Below are 21727 nucleotides of genomic sequence, written 5' to 3'. Positions count from 1 at the left end.
TCGTATGTGGTCAGGTATATGGAGATGGCATACAACAATGCCAAGTTACATGTAGTGGGAGGTACCGTAGTTGGAAAGTGGACCCGGCATGCAATGACGACGCCAAGCGTTATTTTCGTCCAAAGTGAACTCGAAGTTTCATTCGGAAGTCAGATATTGCATGTGACAGCGACGTGCTGCTTACTGACTACATATCCATGCCTTTATCCTACATTTACATAGTCTCTATTAAGCACCAACATCGAAGCTATAGGCAGCCACCTTCACTGGTCCCTCACTGTCGAGTATGAATCCTTTCTCGCACTTCTCGTACGCCACTTTCTGCTGCGATGTATAAAAACTGTCGTATTGTGGTCCCATCGCGTCTGCCAGACTTTTCACGTCCCCCAGAGGATGCAGCACTTGCCAAGGATGCGTGCAGGCTCGCGCCGTGCACGTCTTGAGCACCATCAGCAGCGCATCGAGTCGACTGAGTAGCTGGATGCGCGAATGCACGTGTGACTGATCCACGAGCGTGACTTGCGAGCTGAAGATGACAGATCCTGGGGTTTGCAGCGGCATCGACATAGCAGTGTCGCTCTGCGCTGCGGCCATAAGATTTTCCGTCTGGTACGGGTCTTTCTTCATGTCGTACAACTCCCGTTCCCCACTACACCAGACAGTGTAGAGCAAGCTGTATTCTTCTGCAATAAGCCTCAAAGCTTTGTAAGTATGGTTTGGGTAGAGGACAGAACCGTGATCTCCTTCTGACATGATCACTCCCCACATTTCAATGTTGATGTGCTCAGTCGACCAATCTTTCGCAGGCGTTGTCAAAGATGACCCAACGTCACGACCAATAATTTGGTGGTTAGGTGGGTTGAGCGATCGGGAAGAGAGGCCGTGGAGTGGTATGACTTGCCCATCAAAGTCATCTCTCAGCTGCCCGCCAGCCAAACTAATGAATGTCGGCGCCAGATCCGTATGCGTGGTGATGATGTCTGTGCTCCTGTTGATCGGTATCCCTGGTCCACGCACCATGAACGGAATGTTTACATCCTCCTCAAAGGCACACTGTTTGCCAGGTTGTAGTCTATGCTGTCCAATATGATACCCGTTGTCCGTACTGAAGAAGACAAATGTCTCCTCTGTGACACCAGCTGCATCAAGCTTCATGAACAGATCATGAATCATCTCATCAACTGCTTGTAGTGCTCGAAGTCGAGAGCGGTAGAAGTGGTCATTGAAGTCTATATTTGTTTGGTTTTGGCGGGGTAGCCGAGAGATCCAAGATACGCCGTGGGCGTCCACTGGATTGAAATGTGGTGTCCTAGGCACCACAACGTCCTCGAATAGGTGGGAGTGACGAGCAGCTGGGATGGGCGGGGATTGGGTATTCGAGCCCTCAGAGAAGTTTCCGTCAATCTGGGTGTTCATATGGACATTCGAATGGGGCGCTGTCGGCGCGATGGTCAGGAAGAATGGCTTTCCCTCCTTTTGATATTCGTCTAATGCTGTATCGAGAAACCCGAATGCTTTGGCAGCGATTAAATCAGTGCTGTACTGTCCTTCGTAGGACTTGGGTTCTCCATGATTGCGGACGAAGGTAGCATTGAGATACTCATAAGTGTACGGATCGAGGAGGAATTCTGAGCCAGTCCAGCCCGCTGCACGAGGAGAAGCGTAGTTGTGCACGCTATGTGCATTGAAGAGCTTACCGACATAGTATGTTGCATAGTTGAGGGACTGCAGCCATACAGGAAGGTAAGCGGAGTTGAGACTCTGCGATACAAATTTGGGATAGCCGCCTGCTGATAGTTCAGCAAGCAGCGTGACAAGACTAGGACGGGGCTTTGAGAGCGAGGATATGATCACCTACCATATGGCGGATTCACATCTGTCACATTAGTATTGTGAGCGGCTTTGCCAGTCCACAAGCTTACGCGCGAGGGGCAACAGAGTGCCACCGTGCAATAGTGCTTTTTGAACGTCATTCCTTGCTCTATGATGAGCTTTTTCAGGTGCGGCATATAAGCCACAGAGTCCATGTGTAGGTCTTGGTCATCTGTCAAGATGAAGATCATGTTTGGCTGGGTGTTGCCACCAGCGGGATCCTGTTGACTGGTCTTCTGTGAGTAGGTAGCAACAAGTAGAAGAGCCAATACGGCCAGAATCCCTCGCGACGCCATCTCCCCAAGGTTCCAGATTGTAAGGACGAACGACGATACAGGCTGCGATCGAGGGAAGGCCAGGCAAAATGCAGCGTCGGGGCAATCTCCGGAGCGTAGCTTGATCAAGATCACCGCAGCACAACACGCTTGCTTCTCTGGGCCTGGCCAAGCGCTTCTTGCACTGGTAATAGACAAGTCTCGCCTTCCTGTCTCGAGAATCGTGATGGGAGAATAGATGATCGGGGTGGCGGCGGGGACAAGCAAAACAAGCATATTTCTTGGCGCTGCCAAGACGCTCGGGCGACATTCTGGATTCTGGACCTCCCTCCCGTCCTCTTTTCTCATCCCTCATACCTCATATCTCATACCTCACGTCTCACCTCTCCGCCGTCTCTACTCACACACTCGGCACGTGAAGTCAACGCATAAAGCAACGGCCCGAAGATACCGATGGAACCGTTGTACCTGCATGTTGTAGTGGACCTGCATGGGTAACTATAATTGTACCTGCATGGGCGACTATCGACATCGATATCGTCGACACCAATGCCCGACCCGCGTCAAGCTCCCTGAATAAAATCTCCAGAGGGGCCATGAGATCATGATCTTAGACACGGCGTCAAACACGGCTCACGATGCGCGACAAGAATGAGCAGATCAACATCACTAGAGGTACCTCCACGAGCAATAATTTCTGATCCTTCATGTTCTTGTGACAACGCTAGGAGGTAGCACCTTGGAGATGCTCGATCCTCTATAGACTCCTTTGTGCCTCCCTCTGAAAACGATAATTCTCGAACATAGGTACTTTCGATACAGGTAGCTGCAAGTTCATGGCCAGATTCATGCTTGCTTGTACAACAACCGCACATAACGTAACGCAGAGCATGCTTCGAACAAGTCCTCCAGCCTTCAGCGATGGAACTTGAACCGCTCTGGTGGCAAGTGTGAGCTGGTTCCGACTGCCAACCGGCTCATGTCTCAGTCTATCCGCATCAATCAGTCCCACAGGCAGACCTCGAAGGGACCTCGAAGGAACCTCGAAGGGACCTCGCCGGGATAGAGATCAGATTCATCGGACTGGGCATCTCAAAAAGTGTGGCACGGCAGAGACAGCCCGAAAGGGCACTAGAACGCGAGATCGTGCACCCCACGAAGACTCCGCATGTCTACACTCAAGCCTCAAGGGCATCTGACTTGAGACTATAAAGTCCGGCTTAATTGCCCAACAGCTGCTGGTCCATTTCCTTACGATTCGAACAACAATCTCATTGCAACTGTCCCTTCCTTGCCATACACAACTTACAACTTCCCTCATTCAACCACCGCCAAAATGAAGACTTTCGTTGTCATTGCAGCTCTTTCCACCATGTAAGTGAAACGATATCTCTCAGCCAGCACTCCTCTGACGCATCCCAGCTCACTCGCTACACCTGCCAATCTTCCACTCATCGGCTTCGCAAACCCCACCATAGCGACAACATTCTTGGGCATCGACACTGGCGACCCAACTCCAACCGCCGAGCCCAGCCCAACTCCAACAATCGATTTTGACAATGGAACCCCTCCAACACTAGCCCCTGGAGCAGGTAGACACGTATACGTCGAAACATCCTCCGACAGTTCTCTAGTCAACCAATGGCTGGTCGTCTCCCCCAACCCCGGAAATCCCGTCACCTTCACTACCAACAAAGCCCTCGCAGCGAACTGGACAACTACTCAGGACAGCTCGGTCAAAGATGATGAAAACCCAAATGGAGACGCTATGATAGACACGGCCACTGGATTTTACGCTTACATTAATGGGTCATTCTTTCCCGGCGATACCCAGGTCCACGTGTATGACGTCCTTTTTCAAGACACGCCGCTGGGTGGCTTTTCCCCCATTATTCCAGTAGTGAGCTCGATTACTCAGAGCGTTCAGATGGCCAAATTGACGATCAATCTCTTCGGCAAAATTCAGGAGGAGCGCTTGAATATTATCCAGACGTGTGGCGGAGATGTGGGACCACATTTGGTGCTGTCCGAATTCTTTGTGGATGGATGCCAGAATTTGACTTTACGATATGCGGAATGAGGAGAGCGTCGACGTTGAGGCATCTATGCGTTATTGCGAAAGGAATGCTGATTTGTGAAAGGTGGTTTTCCTAGATGTTTGTATGATATGTAGTAATTTGGTTGCACCTGTGTAGAGTTTAGTCTGCCTTTTGTGCTGCTTTACAGTACTGCGACGCAATCATCAATGTTCATTCACCATCTCTCCATACGCCACACTCTCCATTTCGTTCTCCAGCATCTCATCAAGCATCTTTTGCATAGCCAAATCCACCTGCAGCTTGTTCCTCGCCGACTCATCGCCGAGCAAGCTCCGGCATTCCCTGTTTTCCATCCTCTGCATTCTGCAACGCCTCGCTCAGGCTCCTCGGCGCACTCCCCGTGATACCAAGCGCCTCACTCCCCAACTCAGCCGGCTTACTAGAAGTGCTTTGGCAGTCTTTCATTGAGAGAGAGACGGGAATGTGCGCTCCAGTGCCGATGACAGGTAGCGTGACAATTGTGCAGCCACTCAATGTACTGGATGCTCCAAAGCTTGGTTCCAAGATCACTTCCTCCTTGGAGAAGGCCTAGCGAGTGGTAATATTGCCCTACCTGGAACGGCATTCGTCTCAGCGCTTTTGACATCTCGTGATTCAAGAACTACCGCCAGCGTCAAGAAACTCCATCATCGAGGAGTACCTTCTGCTTGCGAGCGTCCGAATCTGAGCTGTAAGGTGTAGTTCCCAATAGGTGATAAGCTGCCGGCTGTAGGAGCATGGCAGTTCTTGTGGTTCTTGCCAGGATCGCACCAGCGGTACTACCTTATGTTGCCTGCTGACGGATACATTAATTCATTAGGTAGTGTCCAACAGAGACGGAGAATGAAGTCAAAGTAGGAGGTAGGAGGTACGGGAGAGCGGGACGCCTCGGCAGTGGCCGCCGGGCGGCTCCGGTAGGTTGCTTTGACGTCATCCCGCGTACAGTAAGCGGCACCTTACATGTCCCATTCGACAACCATACATGAGGTATGCACTACACATGAGGTACCTCAGTTTAGATACGCTTCGACTCCACTGCTCGGCATCAACATTGAGTGTATCAGCATCAAAATGGCGAGTGGGAACCAGGGCAACGTGCTCATCATCGGTGCATCCAGGGGACTAGGAAGCGCTCTCGCCAAGGACTACGCCGAACAGGTATATTACCACTTCCAGGAGCTCATACACCTCTGTATCTGATCACCTCAGCATGCACTTACGACCTTACTCCACAGGGCTGGTCAGTAACAGGCACGCTTCGCTCCAGCAATCCACCATCAATTCAAGACGTGACATGGCTCTCAAATATTGACGTCGCCGCAAGAGACGTAGGCGAAGCTCTTGCGCAGCAGCTCTCGAGTCAAAAGTTCGACATAGTCATCATCTCCGCTGGTGTCTTTCTCAAGGAATCTTTCGAAGAGCCCGACTATGATGCTGAAGTTGCCATGTACAAAACCTCCGCTATTGGTCCCATCTTCATCACACGCGCCCTATACAAGAATGGAAACATCACTAAGGGCTCCAAACTCATCCTTGTTTCCTCAGAAGCTGGCTCGATCACTTTGAGACATGAAAGTGAAGGTGGCGGCATGTATGGTCACCACGCCAGCAAAGCTGCTCTGAACATGATCGGTAAGTTGTTGAGCATGGACTTGAAGCCACATGGCATTGCAGTTGCACTTGTGCATCCCGCTTTCATGCGCACGGAAATGACCAAGAACGTGGGCTTCGATAAGTTTTGGGACGACGGAGGCGCTGTGACGCCCGAGGAGGCTGCCAGTACTCTCAGAGAGTGGGCCGATACTTTCGACATCAGCAAGACGGGGGAGTATTGGGCTCCAAGAGGACCACGGTAAGTGTACAATGTCTTCGTGGACGATGTCGCAAAAGGTCAGGTGCAACTGCTGACACAATCCTCTCCAGCGATATCGGTACCGCTGAGGCAGTATTTGGCAAGGGTCACGAGGCTCTGAAGACGCCTATGCATCTGCCATGGTGATGCATACACACTTCCGTCATGTCCACGGCTTGTGATGTTTCGAGTACATTGGCTCCTGTGAAGACAGCATGTACTTGGAGCAAATTATGGTGTATGAGGTATGAGACATGAAAAATCAGTAAGTAGGTGACGAATAGAACTAGTAGTCCGAGGGAGTCTTGAGAAAGCGATAGTATATGCGAGTTTCTCAAGCTACTTTTCTACCTCTGCAATGTGCAGACCCGGAATCAGACCGAAAAACAGGAGAAACAAGGCTTGATTCAGCCGCAGCAGGTTATTTTGCAATCAACACGAATCACTTCACTCGTAGAACGAGTGAAATTGTGTGGGTCGTAGACATGGCCGTTTTGCCCCTCAAATTGAGTGCGGTGCTCTGGCCTTCTGAAGTTGAAGACGTGGAGACAATAGATCATACTCGAAAGCTTCCAAGTGAGCCGACAGATGCATGTTCCAATCACTGCAGACAGACAGTGTCGACGAGAGCAAATACTCGCACCAGATTAATGCATAGCCTTCTCACAATTACCTCTCCTAAGTCAGATTAGTGCAAGTGAGGAGGGAGAAGGACGGCTAGAGACCACGAGAACGGCTGACTAAGCTACGCGTGAACCACCATTGGAGAACCTATAGCAAGTGAATAGAGCAGATAATTGGGAGCGATTGCCTATATCAGCCAGACTGATGCAATTATGTTGTCTGTATCAGTTACGATATCTGACCTAATAAGGTAAGATGCTGTAGGTATTCTGACCTGTGTAGTAAATTACCTGTAGTATAACTGTGTAACTATATCGATGCTCGCATCCAATTGGGTCCATGGTTTGTGGTTTGGCAATCATGACGATGACGCCTTTAATGACCCTCGTCGGCGCGACTTCTACAGGTAAGTTTTGTTGAACTTCTCGGCGCGCGCGCTTTACTCTTCTCCTTCTCTACAACAACGACAGTGTCTCAATGCGATGACAACAAACTGGCCGAGCAGCTGCATCCGCGCTGTCTCGCAATACCGACCTCCCACCTACCGATACAATGCCAATCCCTTATCCCGCTCCATAGTAGTTTCGCACCTCTACCAATCCCGCTCATACGCGACACAAAATTTCGAAATCGACCTCGAGCGACACGAAAAAGCCGCCCTGTTCGAGATACAGCGCCTTCGCAAACCTGATCCTCTCAATCCACCCCGCTCCACTATACCTCCGCCCCTCAAGCTTCCCGAACAAGGTGATGGCAATATCGCATTGTACTACATTCGTCTTGGCAGAGCATATGGCTCTTTCTACTGGATGGGGGTAAAAGCAGTGTGGTTCAATCGCCAAGCTGCGGAATTGCTGAAAACACGCATCAAGAGGCATCGCGCATACAACGAGAATGTGGATGTGACGAGGCAAACTGAGGTGGGCATGACGAGGAGTGAGTTTCAGTTACTGGTGAGGAATAATCATGACATTGGGAAGTTACCCTTCTTTGGCCTCTTGGTTGCATTATTCGGAGAATGGTTACCATTGATTGTACCTTTTATTCCTGCTGCTGCACCGGGCACATGCAGGATTCCAAAGCAGATTGAAGGCATGAGGAGAAAGAGTGAAGAGAGGAGGGCAGCTTCCTTTCGAGCTGGAATAGAAGAGCCTACAGTGGAGGAGACGGCAGTCAGCAAGGCACAGACGTCAGCTTGGCCGACAACACACACGCAGTATGCAACGAAGTTGCTAGCTAAGCTGAGAGACGACCAGCTTCTACATCTGTCGTCTACCCTCAATCTGCATAATCGGATGTGGGATCGTTTGCGGATTGCACCGCCTTCGTCCATGCTGAGGAAACGGATCGTGAAGCATGTAAGCTATCTTGCACTTGACGACTCGCTTCTGCTGCAGCAAGAAACGGCGTCCAAGGCACTCGAATATGCCGAAGTACAAATGGCGTGCGAGGAGCGAGGACTGGATGTATTGGGAAAACGCGAGGAAGTTCTTCGATTCACTCTCCACGAGTGGCTCGAACGGCGGAAAAGAGAAGGGGGCAAGGGCAAGTCGATGCTGAAGATGCTGTTTAGAAGACCGAACGCTTGGAACACAGGAAGCAGAACACATGAAAGGAAGAAGACTGTACAGTATCCGTAGTATGCCGTGGACGCATAACATCATTGTAAGATATCACAGCTCAACAGAACTGGCGTGCTGCAAAGAGGTTTAGATCCATCGTCGAAGTTGAATGAGAAGGAGAAGAGATTTTTACATGAATGTCCTTTGAAAACCAAAGCAACCGGCTGATTCTTTGTACTACCTGATAAAATACATACAAATTGAGAGTTGCTCCGTTCATCTTCCACCTTGCAAAGGAACGTGCAGTCATGTATCCAGTTCAATCTCTTAGCCAGTTCCGCAAATGGATAGCATCGAAGACCATACCTACAGAGCGAGAGAAATAGTGAGCTAAAGGATAGAGCTGATGAAGCCCACTGACCGAATGCACCAGCAGTGGCATCGCACGCATTTCCCCCAACGAACCATGGATGCCAGTCATGACCAAGTCCAAGCCCTGGCGCCACTATATGGCCGATTCTGTCATCCAAGATCATTCCCATCAGACGAGGTCTAATGTAGGTACCTTAAGGTATCGTGACGAATACAATCCAACGCAAAAATGTATGGGTTCTAGAGATATTTCATCTCCTTTCTGTTGCCAATGGGTCAACACTTGGAACTTGGGAAATTCCAAGCGTGAAGGCGAGAATGATTAGGCAGGCGAGAGGAGTTGGAGAGGCATGTGAGAGATTGTTGTTCAGACAGACGTTTTGGTTTGAGTAAGCATGCAGGCAGATCTCACGAGACTAGAGTCAAGGAGAGAAAGAATGTTCGAGTCGTCAAGTTCTTTCCTTTTCTTTTTCGCACATCTGGTGGAAAAGTTAGTATACAGTAGCTGCCTAGCTAACCGTAGAATTTGTGCGTGTGAACAATTTTTTCAATCTTTAACTAACCTGCGCTAAAAAGCAGGAGGGAGTCTGCAACTTTGCATATATTTTAGAAACAAAACGAGATAATCGAACCTCGAAACGGACAAAAAGATTTCACGTGATCTCCCAACGCGGGATCGAACCGCGGGCCTAATCCGAATGGGGTTAGCGTCGTTCTATTTTTAGAACCGCATGGGTGGTGTCTACCTCAAGATGACGTTGTGGTGTGGTACAATTACAGTCTTGCGCTCTTCCAGCTGAGCTATTGAGAGTAACGGTTTTGGAAACCGAATAGCTGATCTGATTGGTTGAAACGCCATATTTCATAAAATATATCGCTCCGCTCACATCCGGATACATCGTAGAAGCTACCTGGAATTCCTAGAAGCTAAATATGGACTTTGCCTACTGCACACATATATTGCTACGATAGTAGCCAACGACTCGAGTCCCATATACCCGCTTGTAGGTATATGGTCACAGTTTGGGTATATACCTGGTATGTATGTTCTGTGGATCGGTAGATTATTGGGTTGGGTTGAGAATCTGGTAGCTTCAGTGGACGATTTTACTGGACTGGTATTGGTATTGGTACTGGTACAGGGTGGTCAGGACTGTAGAGAATTACCAGAAAGCATAATGGAGGTCAGACTCTACTCTCCCAAGTCTTCCTCTCCCAGTCTCTCTCTCTCTTTCTCTCTAACTTTCTCTACACACATCTCTGTCGTATCGAAGCAGCTCTATCGAACAACTCCATACGACAACTCCGAGAACAATTCCAACGACGACCCCGAGAACAATTCCAACGACAACTCCGAGAATAACTCCAACGACAACTCCAAGAGCAACTCCAAGAGCAACTCCAAGAGCAACTCCATACGACAACTCCATACGACAATTCATTCCATACGACAACTCCAACGACAACTCCAACGACAACTCCAACACCACCCCACATTTGTGACAGGTGAACATCACAACAACAAACAATGCCATCCTTCGACGAGCTGGCACAGAGCCTACCCCAGGAACTCCAAGACCAGATCATCGACCTGGTCACCGCCACGCCGCCAATCGTCACCATCGGTGCTCAATACAAGCCACCAATCGGCCTTCAAATCTCAAAAGAAGTCCGCAAGAGAACAGCTCGACACTTCTACGGCAAAGGAAAAATCTTCCATCTCGCATTCGAGAGTCCAGACAATTGGATCGAAAAGCTAGCGAAATGGCTCGGCAGTCTCCCAGCGGAACATGGTATTTTGATTGAGCAAGTCAAATATTATTGGGGACATTCGATTGGAATTTATCATGAGGTTGCCGTGGGCGCTCGAAGAGCTCGAAGGTTTCGGATCCAAGTCAATCAGAGAGCGCGCACTATGCAGCGCGATATTACACGGGCGACACGACACATGTCTTGGCGCTTCAATAGCTTCGATATCCTGCGCAGGGAGGTGTATCATTATGGTGGTGAAGGACCGGAGTACTTTGAATATCTTTCGCTGCGGGAGCTGGCGAGCCCGCTTTTGCTATCTCGACAGCTTGACGAGTCGGGCATTGTGGATCTGTGGAATCAAAGTCTAGCATACATGTAGCAACAGTGTCAGCGAAATCATCAGCAAGGAGCGCAGTTGGTGCGGTTAATCAAGAGCTGTCAGATCCATCATCATACAATCTGACATTTTCAGAATGCTCGACGGAGGAGGCGACTATCGGCGGGGCGTTGGTACCGCTAGAAAGGCTTGAATGATTGAGGTGGAGGAAATCGGCAATCGTGTATACATGTAGTAGAGTGAGTGAGTGAGTAAATGAATGCACAACATTGAGTCGGAATACCTCAGGTATTTATCCTCCATCGCCAAGACTTCCTCAGAACGTGAAATCATGATCCTTGCAAGACGTGACATCACCTCACCACACCCACCCACTCCACTTACTGCAGCTCTGGTGACCACCATCCGGTTTTCAGTGGGACTTGCGTAACGATGTAATAGCAAATAATAATAATAAAAACAATAAATAACACCAAATGCACTCCCAGCACTTCCAGCAATGTCATGTCCAGTTCCTGGATCATCCAACCCTCCAACTCCAACATGTCCGCCTTCAACACGCCCTGGTTCAACTCACAAGACCCATCATTCTTCAACTCGCTCAATAAGAGCAAAATTGCACATGTAGCGCTATGCGCCGAGACCGAAGATTTCGATGAAGAGGTTATGCAAGCTTGGAAAGACGAGGGGTTTCATTGTGTATATGTGCCGCTGTTGGAAGGCGGAGATGACTTTATTCGAAGGTTGCATATTGTGGGAGATCAATTTGGTGTGAGTGAACAGTATGCTGTTGTAGGTGAGTAAGAGAGAAGAAAAGGAAAGGGAAGAGATTTGGTCAGGACTGCGAGAGGATGGGATGGAATGGATGGATGGATGGCTGACGACCTGAGCAATCAGCATACGGCACAGCAGCAAACCTCGCTCTTCTCGGCCATACCAAACCCAATCATCCCAAGCTCGTGGCCATCGTCGCATACTACCCCAATGTCATTCCCTCCATCCATACAAAATACCCCGCGGGCGTAAAAGTCCTCGTCCATCTCGCAGGAAACGAAGTCACTGTCCAACAACACCACGAAGTCCTTGGTCTGCAAGGCAAACGGTCCTTGGTCAAGAAGCGCATCGATCCCGGAATCGGCTATGGCGAACGCCTCAACATCGCCTTTCAAACTTACACGTACACGGGCTGTCGCTCCGGTTTTGCCGAATCGGATTTGGAAGAATTCGATCCCGTCGCTGCCAAACTCGCTTTTACGCGCTCCTTGACTACCGTGCGAAAAGGCTTTCGTGTCGAACCGGATGTGGAAGCGGTGCGTGATCATCACGTGTCATATCTCCACTCGGGGAAAATTGAAGCTATGGTCAAGCAGACGAGGGAGACGGCGCATATTATCCATACTCCGACCTTAACGGGTGGCGTGGGAGCCGAAGACATCGGGGAGTTTTATAATGAGTTTTTCACGCCTTTACAACCTGGTGGTGATGGTCCTGGAGCGACGATTCTGAAACTGCTCAGTCGGACGATCGGTGCCGATCGGATTGTGGATGAGATTTATCTGTCTTTTGGACATACGAGGGAGATTTCGTGGCTGTTACCGGGGACTCCTCCCACGAACCGCAAGATTGAGATTGTGATGGTGTCGATCTTTCATGTCGTGGGAACGAAACTCGAATCGGAACATATTTACTGGGATCAGGCGAGTGTGCTTGTGCAAGCTGGCTTGCTGGATCCGAAGTTGGTGCCAGGGGAGATGAAGAAGAAGGGGATGAAGATGTTACCGATTGTGGGAGCTGAAGCCGCAAGAACTGTGAAAAGAGGGAGTAGTCGGCATGTCAATGACTTGGTGCCGGATTGGTGATGATTACTAGTCGTCAGTCATCACTACATCCTCCCTCTTCATTCATCGTCTCCGCCCTCATCTCTCGGCATGCTGACGCCCAAGGCTTTCATCAGATTTCCCGCAGGGCCACTCATGCCTGCTTGTCCTTTGAACGCTTCGAGCATATTCTTGGCCAAGTCCAGATCCACGTCATTGAATTCTTCCTCATCGGAAGAGAGTTCCGCGCCCTCCTCAACTTCCGAGAGATTATCAAAAGGACCGGTTTTGGCAAAGGCAGGAGGAGTGAGCCTTATTTGTTTACTTTGATCGCTTCGTGATGACGGAGGAATTTCTTCGTCCGCGGATTCTTCGTCATCTTTCGCAAATTTAACGGCTTTGCTCTTCGTAGGCTTGGTGGTGGTTGCAAATGCAGACATGTTGGGTGGCCGTGGCGGACCAAAGACAGGCTTGCTCTTCGCAGCATTATCTGTGGACCTCACCTTCTTGTACGTCCCGTTCTCAAGGTTCAGAGCTCCGTGACCTTTGAGTTCCTGCTCCATCAACTCGATGACTTTCCGCATTTCCTCATCTTCGTCAATATCGCTCATGTCTGCGTCGTCATCCTCCAAAGCCAGTTTGCGCGCTTCGTCCAGCAAGCCAGACTTTTCGAGATGCCAGTCTGGCATAGCCGTTGTGTCGTGGATGGCGCGCTCGAACTCCATATCTTCGAGAGCTTCCGGCCCGTTAAAGCAGGTCGGTGGCTCCTCGGACTCATCGTCTCCTCTTTCTGATGTTGCAAAGTCTTTGGCTTTGGAGGGACCTGTACTCGTTTTCGTGTCTGCGTCGTCATTCACAGAGGATGAACTGGTGGCATCACCATCATCATCATCGTCCATATCGTCAACTCCATCTACTCCAGCTTCATCGTCCTCCAGAAAGTCTTCGAACCGGGAGACCATCTTTCGCAGGTTGTCTTGCGCGCCTTGATCGCCGAAGCCGCCCTTCTTGCCGCGCGCCTCCCCTTTGCCATCTAGTTCCTTCTCGAAGTCGTTATAGTCGATGTCAAGCCACTTCTCATCATCTTGCGTCTTGGGCCATTCCTTCAGCTCTGAATCTGTTGGCAAGTCCTCCTCTCCGTTCTCCATGTCTTCTAACAACAGTTTCATCTCCCGCACGGCCCGCTTGTCCTGATTTTGGCTGTCGGTCACCACCATCTCGAACCCACAAGTAAGTTTCATCCCGATCGCCACTTTCTCATCCTGCATTCGAGGGATAATACCAGTCCAGGCTGGAGGCGGGTCGAATAGCTGACTTCGCAGCTGAGCATAACCCACCTTTGTGAACTTGACGCTCACAGTGACAAAGTCCTCAGGTGGAAAATTGAGGGTGTTGGTATCTTTTGTGGCAAGAGGTTTCAGACTGATCGGATCTCGTAAGTAGAAAGCTTCGATAGCGGGCGAAATATAAGATGGATTTCGATGGAGGAGATATGCCAATCTTCTTGGGATGGTTACGAGAGCATGATGAAAAGAAGAAGAGATAGCTGAAGGATATTCCTGGAGCCTATGGAAAGCTTCTTTCTCGATCGATGGATCTACGAGAAGCTTGTCTGGCGTTCGTTTGATGAATAATAGCGCCTCCTCTGAAGTCAGGTTTCGTGGTGGCGAGTGTTCATCGAGTGGGATGATCTTGATACGGCCTTCATGAATCCAGACGCGGTTTTCGGCGATCTCAGGATTGAGCCATTTCGGCAACGAATTGGCAGCTTCGATGAGCAGAAACTCGCCATCAGTGTCGTAGACGCGTATCCAGGCATCCGGAAACTTCTTGCTCAGTTCGTGCAGCAGATGCACGACAAGCCACTCATCTGCTACTGAGTCACCAAAGTCTGTCCGTCCTCGCAAGTGGGGAACGGTCTTAACAGCTTCATTCTGATCTGGTTTCGACAGGTCGATCTTCGGATGCAGCGCAAGGTCGAACTCTTGCCGCTGCCAGATGTAATCTTTGAGTAGCGTCTTCTTGAACTCATTTGCCGCCTTCAATATCTCGTTCAGCCTTGTTCGTAGAGCGGCAGTGGAGTTCAGTCCGCCGTGGACAACATGTATAACGTACTCTACGCAATCGTCTGGCAGACGCTTAGGGAAGCCATCGAAGCCTTCGCCGAACCACTTCAGGCCATCATCTGGGAGTTGGTCTTCCATGGATACCACAGGAATATGTTCATAGCCGTCGCAAGGCTTCCACGCTGTGCGATGCTGATATGTGAAGTGTGTGCACGTGGAGGAGCGGAAGAAGCTGTAGGAGGTGGAGGCGGATGATGTTCTTGTCGTCCTCTTGGCGGGAAGTTTTCGACCGAAGTTGCGCCGACCGAGGGACCCGTTTTTTAAGGTTGGAGTTTGTTGTGACCGGTAAACAACGCGAACTTCGAGGCAGCCAGCTTGTTGACACGCGCAGAGGCACTACTACGACCTTACTTTTCTTTAGCATTACAGAACATTTGGCACCGCAGCGCTTGACACACCTTCAGTCGTATGCGGCGGCATACTAACAGCAGCTGATTGCCGGTCATGGCTCACCACTACATCAACACGCCGGGAACGGAACGAGGGAACGACACTTTCCTCAGCCCGAGCAAGAATGGCCTCGTCGACATGTCCTTCAACCAGCCTTTCCGATCGCCCAGCAAAGATGCCGCGCAGGATATCAGAAACCACATGCGCGGACTCCGCGGTGGTCCTGGACCGGCGGCGACACGGACGCCGCGACCGCGAACGGCCCTCGTCAACAAGCGCAATCCTACGGGCAGGCAGGAGTTCACGCCATTGCTCAAGAGCGCCAAGAGGAATCAACTGATGCAGCAGAGCTTTCTGGAGGAGAAGGAGAACATGACGGGCGATCTCAAGACCCCGGCGGGACTGCGCGCGAGCTTTGGCAGCAGACCGACACCGGGACTACCCATTGAGGCCTCGATGCTGGACGATTACACTGGTAGTTCCGGCGATCGTGAAGTCACGCCCGTTGCTCCCAACCCAGTCAGCTCGTCCATGCTGGACTCAACGCCCATGCCGCAGCTGCCAAGCAAAAGGAACGGTGTGCTCGAGACTGGGAACGTCCTTACCCTGCGCGACCAAGAAGCCAAGCTCGATCAGATCCAGAAGGACAATTTTGGCTTGAAGCTGAAGATTCACTACCTCGAGGATGCGATGCGCAAGAGTGGGAGCGAGTTTCAGCAGCAGACGCTGCAGGAGAATGTGGAGCTGCGGACGAACAAGGCGCAGTTGGAGGTCGACTTGAAGAAGCAGCGGAAACGACTACAAGATGCGGAGCAACAGCTGGAAGAGTACAAGGTCTATCTGAAGGAGTATCAAGAAAAAGTCAAGAAGAGGCACACTAGTGAGCGGGACCAGGAAGAGTATGAGCGCCTGCAGAGAATGGCAGAAGAGTCGCAGAAGATTGCCGACGAGCGAGAGCAGGAGTTGAACGATGTCCGCGAGAAGCTCGACCAGGCCGAGCAACTGCAGAGTGATGAAGGTGAAGTGCAACGACTCAAAGATCAATTGCTGGATGCTGAGCAAGAAGTACGCGATCGCGAACGGGAGCTGGATGAAAAGGATGCGAGACTCGAGGAGCTGCAGGAACAGCTGCAAGCTGCCGAGCGCGCGGGTGGTGACTCTGACAAGACTCAGCAGCTACGGGATGACATTGGCGACTTGGAAGCAGATATCCGGGACCGCGAACGACAGCTCGATGAAAAGGACGAGAAACTGGAGGAATTGCAGCAGCAAGTCAAAGCTCTCCAGCAGGACAACGCCAATGTCGACCACATGCAGCAGGACATTGACGAGATGGAGAACGAGCTCAAGGAGAAGGACGAGGAGCTGGATCGCAAGAATGCGCGCATTGCCGAACTAGAGGAACGCGTCACTTCTTCTTACGATCGCGAGAAGTCCACCAAGAAGCTGCGAGGCGATGTTGTAGATTTGGAAAATAAGCTGAGGCAGAAAGACCAAGCACTGGATGAATCAAGCGAGCAGCTACGAGCATTGGAAAAACGTTTGCAGACTGCAGAAAACAATCACCATGCAGAAGTACGGCAGAAGGACAACGAGCTTCGCAACGTTCAACGAGAACTGGCGGACAAAGATGGCGAGATTCGAGCTTTACAAGAACGACTGCAAACGGCACGTGGGAGCTGGGATGCTGAAGCTGAGCAGACCGATGCCCGACTACGGGAGAAGGACTGCATCATCCAGGAGAAGGAGAGCCAGCTACGAGACAAGTCGCGAGTCATCGAGGAGCGAAATGATGAGCTATCAGATCTCGAGAAGCGCATGCGCGCTGCAGAGAGTGCTCGTGACGAAGCCCTCCGCAAGCAGACAGGACGAAGAACCGAGATTGAAGGCCAGGTCAGCGAGCTGCAAGAGAAGCTGCGAGTCGCTGCTGCTAGCGCGCAGGCCAAGCTGAACGAAAAGGATGGACTTATTCAAGCTCGTGAAAAGGAAATGCAGGTCCTTCAGAGCCGCATTACTGCCCTCCAGTCCGGCGACAATGCCGAGCTACGACAGAAGAATGAACAGATCCAGCGCCTGGAGTCAGACCTAAGAGCGAAGGAACGCGAAGTTAAGGATCAACAGCAACAGATCACGAGTCTCAGAGCACGCGTAGGCGCAATGGAGACTCCATCCAAGAAAGATAGTCTCCTCAAGCAGCAAGCTGATCAGGTACGGTCGCTCGAGCAAGCTCTGCAGAAACTTGAACAGGACAAAGAAGCTGAGCTGGACGAATTGGACCTGCACTGCCAATCTGTCGAGGATGAAAACAAAACCCTGCAGCAGCAGCTCGCCGACTTGCGGAAGCGTAGCGAGGCTGCAGACCGTGATCAGAGCATATTAGGCAGGCAAGGCTCTGAACTGAAGGGTAAGGATGAGCAGATCTCACGGCTCGAAGACGAGCTGGATCAGCTTCGCACAAAGCTTCAGCAGGCTATGGAACAGCGGCAGGAAGATGTGCGGCAGCTCGAGCGAGAGCTCGAATCAGCTCGTATGGCCAGCAAGGGTGGCGTTGAGGATGCCGAACGTCGTTTTGCCTTGATCAAGAAACAGCTGCAAGCTGAATTCGACGAGGAAAAGGATGCCCTAGACGCAGAAATCGAGCTGCTAGATAAGCATTTTGTCGAAGTTGAGGCCGAGAAAGCCCGGCTCAACTCTCGCATTCAGGACCTTGAGGTAGAGATCAGCCAGGCAAGACTTGCCAAGTCCGAGGGAACTCCTGTGAGAGAGCGCAATGATCTTCGGGCGCAACTACGCAAGTCAGAGACCGAGCGTAATACGCTGGAGTCAACCATCAGAAAGCTTCGCATCGACCTCAAGACAGCTGAGACAACCAAGACAAATTTGTCGCCGGTTCGTGATCGCGAGGATCTGAGGCGACAACTTGCAGAGGCGCATAGCAAGATCTCGAGGCTGGAGCAGAAGGTGGAGTCTTTGGAAGCCGAGCTGCAGTATGCAGAGCAGGAGAAGACACTTGCAGAAGAGCGTGGCGAACTCCATGACCTTCTTAAGAAGTCCAAGATTGAAGCAGAACAACTCCAGATCGAGCTTACAAAACGTGACAGGGCCGACAAAAGTCAGAAGCGGAGAGAGAGTGAGCTTCAAGCACAGCTGCAGGATGCTCAAGCGGAGATTGAAGACTTGCAAGTACAAATTGCAGACCTGGAGAACCGCACGCAAGCACAAACGAGCAAGGAGCGTGAGCATCGAAATAACATCAAGGAGCTCAAGCGCGCCAAGCAGGAATTGGAGGATCTGCAACTTCAACTCCAAGACCGCAATGGATCTTCATCTGGTCACGCCCGTCGAGAAGCAGAACTCCGCGCTCAGCTACGCGATGCTCAGTCCGAGGTCGATCAGCTGCAGATGGATCTTCAAGAGCGCGAGGCCCAAATACAGAGTGCGGCCAGCAAAGAACGCCAACTTCGCGAGCGCCTGCAACGTGCGCGTGCAGAAGACACTGCGAACTTCCATGCCCAGAACAACAACCAAGGTGATCTCGAAGACGCAGAATTGGAAATCCGTACCCTCCAATCTCATCTTCAAGACCGTGCAGCGAAACTCTCGGCTTCCATGAAGAGAGAAGAGTCACTCAAAGCTAAACTTCAAGCAGCCAAAGCTTCTGCTAAGCAGGCGCAATACTCCGCCGAGCACTCTCAGGATCTCGTTCGGGCTCAGGACAATTCATCAGCACTGACGAAACGCCATCAATCTGAACTGAAAGGTCTCGTAAAGCAAATTCAGTTCCTGCGAGCCAGCTTGCATCGAGAAATGCAGTTCCGTGCTGATTTGATCCATACGAAAAACTACTTCTTGTTGCAGGTGAGCATGTACAATGCTTGTAACAAGGAGGATTTGAGACTATTGGAGGAGATTGGCGTTACGCCTGATATGAGTTTTCGGGAAAAGAAGAGGAGTTTGAGGAGTGTGGGATTGATGGTCGTCGCAGGAGTCCGAATGAAGATGGGGGCGGAGAAGTGGAAGGAGCAGAAGCGAGTCGAGGAGGTTTTGTTGAAGAAGTTGGAAGGGGTGAGAAAGGGGCGGAAGCAAGTTGAGGCGAAATAGAGGCTGTCGCCGACGTTTCGAGCTCTGGTTTTTGTGTTGATGACTTTTCGCTTAAGCGTGGTGTTGGTGGGTGGGCATTGCATAACCGGGGATGATGATGTGACGTTGTGAGGCGATTGTTCTTCTGTATTCGAACATATCCCCGATCAACTATCAGCTCTTTTTTTATACGAGGTTGTTTCAACCTTTTCTCTCCGGGCACCTGCTCAAGTGCAATGTCCTCTCTCTCTCTCTTATCTCTCCACCAATCACATCCATCACCTCTCCCCCCTCTCCCCTGATCAATAAATCTCAAACTCGTACGCATCCAAATCATAATGCCACGTATCCAACGACGTCTGATCATACACACACTCCATACTCGTCCCATTATTATTATCAATATCATCACTCCCCCTCCACACCGGTCTCAACGGCCACGCACAAATCTCCGCCTGCCGTCCCTTCCACTCACCTCCCAAATGCGTCGCATTCAATTTCCCCGGCTCCACCCCTTTTTCCACCCAATCTATCATGACGGCCAAATTCGTCTGCGGCCACGGTCCATTCGCTTCGGCAGGGTTGTTGGAACAATGTGCACCGCCTGGTACCATGTAGAATTTATACCAAACACTCATTTCTGCTGCGCTGGCGTTGTAGGAGAGTTCGGGGTAGAGATAGGTGCGGACCGAGTTCCAGTAGCGGACGGAGGAGGCGGGGGGGATTCTTTCGTCGGATTCGCCGTGGTAGTGGAGGATTTTTTTGTTTGGCGCAGAGGCCCAGGGCTGGAGGTCGGGCCAGGTGGTTTGGAGAGTTGGGCCGTAGATGTGGTAGCCGGCGATGAACCAGTCTCGGAGGGTGTCGTAGGTGATGTTTTCGAGGGTGGGGAGGTAGGTGGCGTTTTGGAGGTGGAGGTACCGTTCGATCCACTCTCCGCCGTAGGCACTTTGGCCGACAGACCATGTTTGGGTTGCGTTGTTGTATTTGGTGGAGCCGTCGAGGAAAGGGGTGCCGTATTGGTAGGGAATGTAGACTTGACGACCTTGCGAGTCTTTGAGGCCCTGTAAGGCGGTCCAAGCTACCTGGGCACCTTGTTGAGTGACGGTGCCGTTTTGAGCAGGCGTGGGGTCGATTCCGAGTGAAGGCGTGCCTGCAGCGGGAGGACAAGAGTAGGAAAGGCCTACTGTGGAGTTGATATCAAAATGGAGGGCACAGAGATCGGTCCTCGAGACCACACCATCTGTCTTCCCGTCTAGAGAATCACAAAACTCCAGAGTGGCATTGACGATTCTTTCGAGCTCGCAGGTGGGTGGAAAGTAGTTGAGAGTCTGCTGTTGTATGTTTTGGCTCAGTTGATTGGGTTGTAGAAAGCTGTATCGAATCGCTGGTGCTCCAATGATGGCACCGTCGTACGTCTCGGCAAAGCGCTGGACCTGGCTCATACCTTCGCGCCCACCTGTGTCCAGGTGTTAGTCGCTTCACGATGCTCGCTCTCATCTCATCTCACAGACTGTAGGTCCTCTGGATTGCATACCTTCTGAACATCCCTGCCAGTACGTATACAGCTTCGTGCTGTTCGCCTGGTAGAAGTTGGTTGTAAAGGCCTTCCCGAGAATAGTCATTTCGTGAACGGCCTGGTAGCCAAACATGTGCACAGACTCCCAGTTGACCGTGTTATTCGCAAGTAAGAATACCGCATTCCATTGCTGATCGAAGCTACCAAAACCACCATCGGTCAGACCTGCTGCGGCGCCGTATGCCATGCCGCCAGCAACCGAATCATTTCCCGAATTGATGGCCAGCCCACCACCTCCCGTGGCAAGAAATCGTCCTTGAAATTTCGAAGGGGGTGGCATCCAGTAAGTCACCATTACCCGATCGTTTCTGCCATTGTGCGAGTAGGCAAATGTTACGTTGCAATAGTCGAAAGCACCGGTGTCGGGGTACATGACATTCCCCGTCATAGAAGCATTATATGTTGCTGCCGCTATGACGGAAGATGCATCAATAGTGACACCTGGGAGAGTGTCGTCCGATGGCAATGCTGCTTGGATGTAAGATGTGCTACAGACATGAGATAGAGATGCTCCGTGGACTCCACCAGCTACGGCGGTCGATAACATGATCCATGGTGTAATTCGCATTGTTGTTGTGACCAAACGGTAGAAGGTAGCAGCAAGACACGGGCGAGAAGATGGTAGTTGGTAGGGTCGAACTCAAGAGAGAGAGAGTACATGTAGTGAGTGTCGCAGTGGCCTGGCCTGGCCTGGCCTGGCTGGCCCGAGTACCTTTTAAACTGGTTGTTCATCGGGACGTTCTGGTCGATCGAATAGATTGACGGAGTTTCGGTAGCGACATGCCGGGCCTGGAGACGTCGTGACTCGTGTCGCGGGTGAATTGTAAAGGTACGCGGAGGTCCATCTTGTGCAACCAAGTGGATATGATTGAGATGCCGCTCACCCTTCTTTGCCTACCTTACATGTATATGATGTGCATGTACATAAATGTGCTTCCCCTTGCCTCCTGTAGGACTAGTGCATGCACACGTGCATCATGCGTGAGGGAGAGACGTATGTAGCCATCTCCCATG

At 51.1% G+C, this 21727-nt stretch overlaps 8 protein-coding genes and 1 non-coding gene across 9 annotated transcripts; 5 read left to right on the top strand and 4 right to left on the bottom strand.

Annotated features, from left to right (window-relative positions):
* Positions 1-228: 228 nt before the first annotated feature.
* On the bottom strand, positions 229-2063 carry SEPMUDRAFT_73294 (Arylsulphatase; the record flags this gene model as incomplete). Its single annotated transcript, XM_016910021.1, has 2 exons — positions 229-1790; positions 1859-2063. The coding sequence occupies 2 exons, from the start codon at positions 2061-2063 to the stop codon at positions 229-231; spliced, it is 1767 nt and encodes a 588-aa protein (XP_016757076.1).
* Positions 2064-3366: 1303 nt separating this feature from the next.
* SEPMUDRAFT_151844 (uncharacterized protein) lies at positions 3367-5019 on the top strand. Its single transcript, XM_016907075.1, has 2 exons — positions 3367-3521; positions 3570-5019. Exons 1-2 carry the CDS (start codon positions 3484-3486, stop codon positions 4225-4227), a joined length of 696 nt encoding a protein of 231 aa, XP_016757075.1. The 5' UTR covers positions 3367-3483; the 3' UTR covers positions 4228-5019.
* A 277-nt stretch (positions 5020-5296) lies between these two features.
* On the top strand, positions 5297-6405 carry SEPMUDRAFT_159038 (NAD(P)-binding protein; the record flags this gene model as incomplete). Its single annotated transcript, XM_016907820.1, has 3 exons — positions 5297-5383; positions 5461-6077; positions 6149-6405. 3 exons carry the CDS (start codon positions 5297-5299, stop codon positions 6222-6224), a joined length of 780 nt encoding a protein of 259 aa, XP_016757074.1. The 3' UTR covers positions 6225-6405.
* Positions 6406-7183: 778 nt separating this feature from the next.
* SEPMUDRAFT_136283 (uncharacterized protein) lies at positions 7184-10949 on the top strand (the record flags this gene model as incomplete). The annotated part of the gene is made up of 4 exons (XM_016902765.1): positions 7184-8340; positions 8697-8820; positions 9910-10134; positions 10191-10949. 4 exons carry the CDS (start codon positions 7184-7186, stop codon positions 10764-10766), a joined length of 2082 nt encoding a protein of 693 aa, XP_016757073.1. The 3' UTR covers positions 10767-10949.
* On the bottom strand, positions 9297-9446 carry SEPMUDRAFT_t74. Its single transcript has one exon. It is a non-coding gene; the product is annotated as a tRNA-Tyr (tRNA).
* A 318-nt stretch (positions 10950-11267) lies between the features above and the next one.
* SEPMUDRAFT_159035 (uncharacterized protein) lies at positions 11268-14796 on the top strand (the record flags this gene model as incomplete). The annotated part of the gene is made up of 4 exons (XM_016907819.1): positions 11268-11520; positions 11622-12595; positions 12679-14580; positions 14657-14796. The coding sequence occupies 2 exons, from the start codon at positions 11268-11270 to the stop codon at positions 12581-12583; spliced, it is 1215 nt and encodes a 404-aa protein (XP_016757071.1). The 3' UTR covers positions 12584-12595; positions 12679-14580; positions 14657-14796.
* SEPMUDRAFT_52645 (SGT1-domain-containing protein) lies at positions 12622-14745 on the bottom strand (the record flags this gene model as incomplete). Its single annotated transcript, XM_016909236.1, has 3 exons — positions 12622-12795; positions 13009-13322; positions 13371-14745. The coding sequence occupies 3 exons, from the start codon at positions 14743-14745 to the stop codon at positions 12622-12624; spliced, it is 1863 nt and encodes a 620-aa protein (XP_016757072.1).
* Positions 14797-14977: 181 nt separating the features above from the next.
* On the bottom strand, positions 14978-21381 carry SEPMUDRAFT_166570 (tannase and feruloyl esterase). Its single transcript, XM_016908241.1, has 2 exons — positions 20672-21381; positions 14978-20593 (listed from the first exon to the last, which is right to left on the bottom strand). Exons 1-2 carry the CDS (start codon positions 21279-21281, stop codon positions 19440-19442), a joined length of 1764 nt encoding a protein of 587 aa, XP_016757069.1. The 5' UTR covers positions 21282-21381; the 3' UTR covers positions 14978-19439.
* Positions 15589-19549, top strand: SEPMUDRAFT_93270 (uncharacterized protein; the record flags this gene model as incomplete). The annotated part of the gene is made up of 2 exons (XM_016910608.1): positions 15589-15795; positions 17524-19549. The coding sequence occupies 2 exons, from the start codon at positions 15589-15591 to the stop codon at positions 19156-19158; spliced, it is 1842 nt and encodes a 613-aa protein (XP_016757070.1). The 3' UTR covers positions 19159-19549.
* Positions 21382-21727: the final 346 nt, after the last annotated feature.

This window comes from Sphaerulina musiva, assembly GCF_000320565.1.
Source record: "Sphaerulina musiva SO2202 unplaced genomic scaffold SEPMUscaffold_11, whole genome shotgun sequence".
Taxonomy (NCBI): Eukaryota; Fungi; Ascomycota; class Dothideomycetes; order Mycosphaerellales; family Mycosphaerellaceae; genus Sphaerulina; species Sphaerulina musiva.
The sequence above is the reverse complement of the archived record's forward strand: the minus strand, read 5'-3'. Positions and strand labels throughout refer to the sequence as shown.

Coding starts and splice junctions, on each gene's coding strand:
- SEPMUDRAFT_151844 (XM_016907075.1), top strand. CDS start 3,484: ATGAAGACTTTCGTTGTCATTGCAGCTCTTTCCACCAT. Junction 3,522..3,569: donor ATTGCAGCTCTTTCCACCAT/GTAAGTGAAACG, acceptor GACGCATCCCAG/CTCACTCGCTACACCTGCCA.
- SEPMUDRAFT_166570 (XM_016908241.1), bottom strand. CDS start 21,281: ATGCGAATTACACCATGGATCATGTTATCGACCGCCGTAGCTGGTGGA. Junction 20,594..20,671: donor CTGGCAGGGATGTTCAGAAG/GTATGCAATCCA, acceptor ACCTGGACACAG/GTGGGCGCGAAGGTATGAGC.